The following is a 10,612-nucleotide window of genomic DNA, read 5'->3' as shown; positions in this document are numbered from 1 at the left end:
TTTAAACATTCATCAGGGTTGTTTCCCTGACTTCTAAGACAAGAAAGTCCAAGGAAGTAATGAATGCACACTAATGGATTGAATCTGTGCTATGAAATTTTCCATCAGGTTTCTAATAATCTGACATAAATAATTCCATGAATTTTGAAGGAAGAAAATTTTCACTTTGGTTATTCTGATAAATATTTAGGTATCAAAATCCCAAATAGCAGAGAACACAGAACAATCAGCTGTTATAGACATTCTTTAGGAAGTGAGCCAAAAGCCAATATGCTGGCTGCTGAGTCTCTTGATGGCTGCTTTCATTTCCTGATTCCTCAGGGTATAAATAATTGGATTAAGAAGGGGAGTGATTATAGAGTAAAATACAGAAAGAGACTTATCTACAGAGTAACTCTTGAATGGGAAAGCATAGATGAAGATAGCAGGACCAAAGAAGAGAGTGACCACAGTGATGTGAGCAGACAGTGTGGACACTGCCTTGGAGGATGCACTGGAGGAGCGCTGCCAGATGGTGACCAGCATGACCACGTAGGATATGAGCAGGAGAATGAAGCAGACCAGGGCCAAGAGTCCACTGTTTGCAATCACCAAGAGCTCTAAGATATAAGTGTCCGTGCAGGCAAGCTTGATGACCAGGGGAAGATCACAGAAAATGCTATCCACGACATTGGGACCACAGAAAGGTAAACCTACAGTGAAAATCATCTGGCTTGTGGTATGTATGGACCCAATTGTCCATGAGAGCAGTAGAAATACAATGAGCACCCTGCGATTCATGATGGTCTGATAGTGCAAGGGTTTGCATATGGCAACATACCTGTCTATGGCCATAGCTATCAGAAGAGACATCTCTCCACCCCCAAAGAAGTGCATAAAAAACATCTGGGCCATGCAACCCCACAGGGAGATGGTCTTGCGTTTTCTAAGGAAGTCTGCAAGCACTTTGGGAGTTGCAGCAGAAGAAAGACATAAATCAAAAAACGATAAATTTGCCAGAAAGAAATACATGGGGGAGTGAAGATGGTTATCGAGAATCACAGAGATCACAATGAGGAGGTTTCCTACTATGATGGTTACGTAGACAAGAAAGAAGATTGCAAAAAAGAATATTTGAATTTCTTGAGAAGTGGAAAGTCCCAGCAAGATGAACTCAGAAACACTTGATCTGTTGTTTGGGACATCCATTCATCCTTTCTTTTGTATGAGTTTATCAGAGGTTGCCTAGAAGAGAGAAAAACACATGGAATGTCATAGGGACTGACAAATCCATAAACTTAATCCTTACTTACATACTGTCTCTTATGTAGGCAAACAACTCTTTTCGTACTATGAGTACTTCTTTTGTATATTACAGGAGCTATTTCACCAGACCACATGATATAGAAACTGCAGAGAATGGAGCCAAATAAATGTGTGTATTGGTTAGTAGGGGCAATGTCAGTTGGACATTTGAGAAAACCTCTCTATTCTTGTTCAGCTGCAGATACGACTGTGTGTGAGCACTTAATTTATCCAAATGATATAAAGCAATTTTGGAAGGCAACTGCAAAATAAATTTTATCTGTGGCAGGAAGTGCATTTACTGACACATTTTTGTGACATTCCAGTATGCAGTAAAAAGTTTTCCATATTAATATTGCTGAAATTACATAAAGTGCATTATGCTTCCTGAGAAGAACTAATTATAGACCATGAACATATATATTGTTGTTAGAGATTGAATGTGGAGACAGTTATATCATTAAGAGATCAAACCCAATTACTGAGGAAAGATTAGGATTTTTAGACTTGAATGACCCAGGTTGACTTTCAAAACTACAGATGTTTGTCTACATCTTGCCTAACTCTTAAGTTCACGTGATCAGACATAAAGTGTACCCTCTGTGCATTCTTATTCAATTGTTGCAAGATTGGATCAAATAACCATTTTTATCTGATATTTGTTTTTTTAATGTTTATTTAAGGGGAGGGGCAGAAGGAGAGCAAGACACAGAATCAAAAGCAGGTTCCAGGCTCTAAACTGTCAGAACAGAGACCGATGCAGGGCTTAAACCCACAAGTCATGAGATCATGACCTGAGCCAAAGTTGGACGCTTACCCACTGAACCACTCAGGCACCCCTCTGATATTTGTTGTTAAGTCATATGTTGTAACATATATGAGTGTATAGAAATACCTAAATCACTATTATTAAGTTTAGTGAAGTTTATCATTATAGTCTTGTTCCACTTCCTTCCATTAGTGAGGGGAATCATTTATTTTCCTTTTAAACATGACATAACAAAACTTAAAAGGTGATATATTCTTTGAAGAGAGTACTGTCTTGGGTTACTTAGCCTCCTTGAACATGTCCTTTCTCACAAGTATTTCTTTAAAGGTCCTTTAACCTGTACCTTTGTCACAGATGCAAAAGTCATAGATATTATGTTGCTGACTGAGGTCAATTCAGCCAAGCTAAATTAACTTTCAAAAAATACATACTGGGGCGCTTGGGTGGCTCAGTCAATTGGGTGTCTGACTTCGGCTCAGGTCATGATCTCATGGTTCGTGGGATTGAGCCCTGCATAGGACTCTGTGCTGACAGCTCAGAGCCTGGAGCCTGCTTTGGATTCTGTGTCTCCCTCTCTCTCTGTCCCTCCCCCACTCCTGCTCTCTCTTTCTCTCTCTCAAAAATAAATAAACATTAAAATTTTTTTTTAAATACAAGTAAAATGAATAGGTCAGGGCTTGATCAATTTAAAATCACCTATTTAAGACCTTCCTTGTTTGGCCGATTTTAGCTCTATTTTTCTATTCTTATTCCAGGCATGTTGTTCATCTCCAATCTTTTCCTTGCTTTTATGAGAGCCTAGACCCAGGGCTAATCTAATACATATTGTCAGAAAAGAATACAGGATATATGTGATTTGGGGGGTATATTTCAACCTTTTAGTTACACAGTTCAAAACTTTTAAAATACAGCATATCTAGATAACGGTAATAAACAATTATGTGCTCTTTTGTATGTATGGTTACTATCACTAAGACACACAGTTATTGTAAATGGTCCATAATCTTCTGTTTGATGCTATCATTCAGAGTAGCATAAAACCCAAAATGGACATCTTAGTTCTCATTCACAGATATGAATCTGTATTTCTTCTTTGTGGTTTACACTCTTAACTAGAAGACAATGATCTTATCTAAACTATAGTCCCTGGACCTTCTGTATTTTTCTGAAGTATCAAATAAATGTACTGTTAGGTACATAAGGATCTGGTAAAGATAGAGTCCTAGACAAGATGCTATCTCTAATTATTTTCTAGCTTAATAAGTGTTTAGCTACTTGGTCATTTCCAGACTATTACCACAGGAAAGTTAGATTTTTCTCATATGCTTTTCTAGCATTTCCTAACAAGTATAATGATATTATATATTTTATGATTGGTGACATTCTATGATTTTCAAAGTCATGAATCAGGCATTTTATCCTTGCATTTTTATCATTTATCTCCCTTTTAAAGTAATTGCATTTTTAAAAACAACAAAGGAACTTTCTTACATTTCTGCTTTAACTGAGAAAATAAATTCATTCAACCTGATAACTATAGACAAAACATTTAGACATACCTAGATTTCTCTTCTCTAAGAATAATTTATTTGGCCTGGATTGCTGGATTAAAATCTTACTTTCCAGTAATTATTGCTATAGTATTTTCTGATTTTTGTGTTTTTTCCAGTTGTAACAAAACCAGGTTTGTTCTAGATTAACTTTCTCCTTTCAGCCCTCCCCTCAGTTATTATTTTGGCATACATATGTATCACTTATGGGCATTATATGAGCATTTGGTATATGTATGTATCACTTATGGACATTAAATGTTATTAATAAAATGTTAACTAATGTTATTTAATTCAAATTTATGTTTATTTAATGCTATTTAATGTTAATGAAAATAGCACGATCGATATGGTATATTAGCAGAGTAGCATGTCAGGATTATGTAACCTACCGATTTGCACTTGGACTTCAGAAGTAACATCAGTATGAAATAGATGCTTAATCTTCATCATCCAGTGACTTTATTTTCTGTTCTGAACTTGAAAAGACAGCAGTATATAAGTGTATCCCTTGGTAGGAGGCACAAAGGAGAGAACTCATTTGATTGTTTTGGATTCCTCAGAGACTGGTAGTAAAAAAAAGTGATTGGGATTGATTAAAAAAAAGACTTTTGACATTACAGAAAGGAAATGCCATTTTTCATCTATAAAATTGATACTATTTTAAAAGCAACAATCCATACTCAGGTGGCAGTGGAGAGATAGGACTAGAGTTGAAGTGTGAGGATTTTGTATGATGTTCATTCTTTTGTTGTAGTTAGCTTTCTAAAAAGCATTAATAAATGTGATATTAGGATAAATATGAATGTTCTAGATTATTTAAAGAATTTTAAGGCTGAAATTTTCACATTTAAACTCTAATCTGCCTGGAATGTATTAATTAATAATGTCAGATAATTTTCATCATTCCAGTTAAATGATAATTCATTCCTTAAGAATTTGTTTTGGTTTTTTATAACCTTTTAAATTTCCTGATAGATCAGGCTGTTCTTCAGGGGTACCCACTTACTGTTTTGTTTCCCTGATAATTTTTGAGGAGGTACTTCATATTTTACCCTTTGTTAGTTTTCTGTATATTTAATGTATAGAAAGGCAAGTCTGATCCCATTGCTCTATTAATTCAGAATGATCTTGATGATTTTCATAATTTTGTATTCTAATTTAAATAGATTTATTTTCTCCATTTAAACAAGTTCCACTTATGTTTTGATTTCACAATATTAAACTTATATGAATGGTAGAAAAAAAGAAATAGAATTACAATTTTGAGTCTTTCATCCAGAAGGATTCTGGGTCACTCTAAATATCTGCCTACTTTTATGACACAACAAAAATTTCCCATGTTTATTATCAACACATTTTTAGGGGTGGGGGAGTAACACATGTTTTGTTATATATAAGTTTGCATATTTCCTACTTTGATGCTCTGCTTAATATGATCTTTCCTTTAACATAATTGATTTTATTGTTATTGTTCCAGTTTTTTTACATATTTTCATGTTACATGGTTTCTCGTGGAAAGTTCTTTTGTAATTTTTTTCCACAGTTCATTGTCCTCTTTGTTTTAGGCTTCCGGTAAAAGGATCCACAAATATTAATAACTTTTTTCTAATACATTTCCTGTGACTTTAACTAGATACATTTCTAATATATAACTAGATACAATTCTAATACATTTCCTGTGCATTAACTAGAATTTTAGAGTAACTTGTTAGTTTTCCAAACATGACCCTTTCATCTTTCTTGAAAATGAAAGCTCATTTTCTTGGGATCAGGTGTCTCTGCACTCCCGTGGTATCTCCAGCCCTGTCCACAAAGCTGCATCTCACTAACCTAAGCTAATCACAGTTCATTTGGCTCACCAGTGACCAGTTTACTAATGAGTCCAGTCTGTGTATGCAGTCTGCTGAGTAGATGTCTCCCGTCCTTCATTAGTAACAGATGCCTGAATTCATTAGGTGGCATTGTGCAGCCTTCCTCGTGAGTATAAGTGGCAAATAAAATGAAAGTAAACAGTATTATCATGCAGTTACTTGGTGAAAATTTAATCTAAGGGGTGACTCCTGAAAGAGTTATGTCCTTTCCCTCCCCAACTACATATTTTCTCAGGTCTAATTGGAAATATTTTAGTTTTTATACTAACATTTAGTAGTATAAATAGTTACAGTTAAATGCTGTCAGACTACACACACACACACACACACACACACACACACACACACACAAAGGGTGTTAAGTAATTATTCAAGTGACAAAATATCTGAGTTGCAAGATGAGCATCAGTTGGAAGCTACCACCAAAACTAAGTTGGAGGGGTGAGAGAAGACACAGTCTTACCATAGCCTGAGGGTATGATCATGCATTCATTTTCTTCTTCTTGCTTAACACATTTCCATGAAGAAAGGGGCTTCTTCCAACAGAAATTTATTATTTTATGGTCTTATAGGTCCCAAAGCTACCAGTGGTCTCACTAAGATACAACTGAGTTGTTGGTAGGACCGTGTTCCCTTCCCCACTGGAGGCTTTGAGGGAGAAACTGCTTCCAGGCTCATCCTGGCTATGGGCCAAATTTAGTTCCACATAGTTGTACAATAACAACTCCATTTCTTTGCTAACTTTTAGACAGGAGTTATTCTCACTTTCTAGACATTGCCTATATTATTTGGTCATGTCTTCTTCCTCTTCAGAGCCAGAAAAAATGGATTATAACTTTCTCAAGACTCATTCTTCCTGGCTTCTTTTTTCTTTCTCTGGATCTATGAAAAGTTCAGTGCTTTTAAATATTCATGCATTGCATTGAGGACACCCAGATTATCCAAAACAATCTCCCCATCTCAAGGTTTATAAATAATCTTATCTGCAAAGTTCTGTTTGCCATATAAGATAAAATATTCACAAGTTTCTAAGGTTAGGGTGTGGACTTCTTTGGGAGACCATTATTCTGCGTATAATGGCTTATATACACAGGTGGGAAACCTAGTGGCCAATTTCATTAGGAGAGCTAGAGCCATGGAAGTGTTGCTGAGTTCCAGAGTGAGCCATAGAACTACTGCAGGGCTAAGGGAGGGGGAGAGAGAGAGAGAGAGAGAGAGAGAGAGAGAGAGAGAGAGAGAGAGATCTTTGTTCTCCTTTCCTCCCACTCTATTTTAATCTAACAGTGATACCCATGTATAACATTTATAACTATCTGGAGGTCAAGTGTCTTAGCATGATGGGAAAACCTTCTTCATGGATTAGGGCTTCCAGTAATGCAGAGAAAATTTGTAGAAATGAAAAGAATGGATTGGAAGAAAAATGGGCACATATTTTTTTTCTTATTCATTCTGTCTGGACTACTAATGTGGTGTATGGAAATTTTACAAATGTTTTATGACAAGCTGCTGGAAGCCATTTTCTGAACTTACAAAGTTGAGAAAATCTCCTTGTTAGGTAAGGCAGGTTTTGCAAGGCTCCCGCCATCAGATGGTGACCGATGTCTACCCCACTCAATTGTTTTTGCTTGAGCACCGAACCCCAAGTGCACATTGCCGACTGGTATCAGGAGTGACACGTCCTCTTATGCTAAAAATATGCCAAACTGTATCTTGTGAAGGAACTTATTATAGGAATTTCTTCTTTTGTGTTTATGGGAGCAAGTATTACATTTTCTGAGAAATCTGTTTTATTTCCCCTCAAGAGAACAGGCTATTGAGCCTTGCTCACAAAGAACTAACCTTTGCTTTTGCTCTGCTAAAAACATTGCCTTATATTTGAATGTTGAGGATACCTTCCTTCCCCATATGATAAGCATCTAAATCACCTACAATCAATCACTATTGGTAAAGATTATTCATGAGTCTTCTACCAATCTATGTTCTGGAAAATTTTTACATACCAATGAATTTGTCATCAGGAATCATTGTCTAAGGCACTGCTACTCCTATTTTGTACCCCATACATTTTTTAATAAATAAAGCTGACTCTCCAGTCAGTGCAGAGATGCCTGACTGGAGAGCAGAGATGCCTTCCTGATGATCAGAAAGAAACTTGTGACTCTCTCATTCCCTCCCCCTTTCACCGATTCTCATCTCTCATGTGTCAACACCATCCATCCTTCAGGGAAACCCTAGACCTGCTGGAGCTGGACTCTGACAACAAGCTATTTTTAAAAAAGAGCATACATATAGAAAGTTTTGGAGTCTCTGGTGATATTGTGACCCTGCTATGCCAATGTTGGACTAAGATGTTATGATTTCTTTTACCCTAGAAAACAAACCTCTATTTAATTTAATTAAAACACTATAATATGGTTGATTACTATCAGACCAATAGCTACAAATGCCATTCTATTCAAGGTCATGTGATATACACTTACTACAAAGGAAGTTAAGTGAAATTTTCAATATTCCTATGATAGGGCATAAGAAAAACAACATTTCCTCTTCCCCGATTAAGTCACTGTGAAGGATCAAATGTGAAGATAAAAACCTCATCCATTTAAGATGTCAGGGTTATGCCACATTTATGAAGTTCTAGAGAGTTTATTTAGGGCAAGGCATCACTTTAAAAGTTAAAGTATTGCATCCTGTACCATCCTTATACACTAAGAAGAAAACATAATATCTGGCAGTCCTCTCCAAGTTGGCAGTATATTACAACTTGTATATATTACTTATTTATTGATTGATGTGAGGCTTCCATTTTTGTGAACTTAGTTCAGGAAAGGCTCTTAGAAGATCTAGTACAGAGTAAATTTAGCCTTACCACTAAGGCCATATGTCTAGGTACATCCAACAATATTAAAGTTACCTAGCTGGAATATAAGCCTTTTATAAGTTATGCCATATCTTAATAGAAGAATCACAATGAGTTTAATAGGATTATGTGGCATGGCTCTGCCACGTGCAGCAGAGAACTATACATGAGTTGGAAATCAGCTTCTGGCATTCTACTATGCCCCAGTAGGTCTGGACCCGCTGACCATGGCATGTCAATCGGCTATGAAGTTGGAGCTGTTCATCATGCTCTGTGTTATCTTATATTAAGACTGATTAGAGAACATCACAATTTTTAGATTGTATTCTGCTATCTTGAGATGGCATCCTCTAGGATGTAGTGTATATGCTTATTTAATGACATTATATGTATTTTTTTTTCAGTAAGAAAAATCAACAGGCTTGGGAGCAAGGATAGCCCGCATATATCTTCATTCCCTGTAAAACACTTGTAGAAGTTATGCTTTCTTTCCCACAACTTCATACTCTTTAGTTGCAGAAGAACTGCTTTCACCAGTGATGCAGTAAGAGTTCTATTAACCTCAAGCTATCACTATCACTGAATCACTTGTCTTTTTCTTTCTTGGAGACATGAAGGCAAGGAAAGGTGTCACTATCTTGTAAAGGGTAATTAATTTACCATGATCATCAGAGAAGTAGTACTGCTACTATACAGTGATTAAGTATGGCCATGGAAGATTTTTAAAATCCAAATTGAAATATGGAATTGAACTATTGTACTTCTTAGGTAAAAAAATGCATTGGAAGATATTAACAGACATGACAGTGAAGAAGAAAAAATTAGTGAACATGAAGTCATAGCAATAAAATTATACAAAATGAAAAGTGAAAAAAATAAAAGTAATTTTTATTATATAACTCTCTTTAAAAGATAAATAACTAAACACAGTGAATATAATAACAATATGTTATTGAATGTATTATCTCTATAGGTAATAATACCCATTAATATATAACAGGACCAGAGCTGAGAGAAGGTAAATGGAAGTACAATGTTGCAACTTTCTTATATGATACCTAGAAAGATGTAATATTGAATTTAGATTATGATACATTAAAATGTACAGTATGTATTTATAACCATAAAATAAACACAAAAAGCTTCAAGAAAAAAGATAGCTAAGAGGTCAAGATTATTACTATGCATAAATTTAACTCAATAAGAAGTATAAAGAAAGGAAATATAAATAACACTTGGTATCCAAGAAAGTTCATAAAGAAGACAAATTGGAAAAAAACAGATGAAACAAATATAAAATAAAAAGATAGACAATTTTAACTGAACTGTGTTTATCATCATGATATCTGCATATGACATAATCTATTTAAAGGCAGAAATTATTGTACTAGATAAGATATATGTTACATACAGGAAACCATATTAAAAATAAAGAGCCATATAGATGAAAAGTAAAAGAATAGTAAAAGAAAAACTGTGTTAATATGTTACTATTTAATGAGATGGTGCTATCTCAATTTACTATTGTATTGTAACAAATTACCCCAAACTTAGTGACTTAAAATAGCAAAATTGTATTCTCATGCAATTCTTTAAGTCAGAAGTCTGATCCAACTGTCACTGGGCTACACTCAGATGGTTGGCAGAGTTCCATCCCTTTCTGGAGACTATAAGAGTATCTGTTTCCTTTTTCAATTAAAACAAAATGAAGCATAGAATGTGAAAAATATAAATAAGTATAAAACATGTGACAAGAAAGCAAATTTTAATCCAGTCATTTCAATGATAATCCTGTTATGTGTCTATCATTTTTTCATGCACTTTCATACACATACACACAAACAAATCCTAGAAGACATCATACTATTTTTTATACAGTCAATATTCAGTGCATATTTATTTACATATATCAACATATTTGACAGTCTACCACATTTCTCTTTATGATCTTCAAATGTACCAATTAATAAAATCTTTGTGCCCTTGTACTAGTCATCTTTTCTGTCTAGAATTTTCTGTCCTCAGGAAATTGCACAGGTAGTTCTTTCAAGTCATCTGGATATCAGCTAACCACCACTCAACAAGACCTTGCTTAATACTCAAAAGCCAAGTAACTCCCATCTCCTATAAACTCTATCATAACAGTATTTTCCATTGCCTCAGAACACTATCTCTCTTGGATATTATGGGATTTTTTTGTCAATTTAATACTTTTGTCTGTTTTTATCTACTTGCATATAACCCCAAGAGACCTGGAATTTTACCTACCTTATTC

The 10,612-nt window shown here is 35.0% G+C and overlaps 1 protein-coding gene across 1 annotated transcript; it reads right to left on the bottom strand.

The window, feature by feature from the left end:
- Positions 1–246: 246 nt before the first annotated feature.
- LOC115302275 (olfactory receptor 4K13-like) lies at positions 247–1,188 on the bottom strand. Its single transcript, XM_029952222.1, has one exon. It carries the CDS (start codon positions 1,186–1,188, stop codon positions 247–249), a length of 942 nt encoding a protein of 313 aa, XP_029808082.1.
- Between the last annotated feature and the right edge of the window lie 9,424 nt (positions 1,189–10,612).

Source organism: Suricata suricatta, chromosome 9 (genome assembly GCF_006229205.1).
Source record: "Suricata suricatta isolate VVHF042 chromosome 9, meerkat_22Aug2017_6uvM2_HiC, whole genome shotgun sequence".
In the NCBI taxonomy this organism is placed as follows: domain Eukaryota; kingdom Metazoa; phylum Chordata; class Mammalia; order Carnivora; family Herpestidae; genus Suricata; species Suricata suricatta.
This window is presented reverse-complemented; position numbering and strand designations above follow the sequence as displayed.

Excerpts from the sequence above, each read along its gene's own strand:
- LOC115302275 (XM_029952222.1), bottom strand. The coding sequence starts at position 1,188 with ATGGATGTCCCAAACAACAGATCAAGTGTTTCTGAGTTCATCTTGCTG.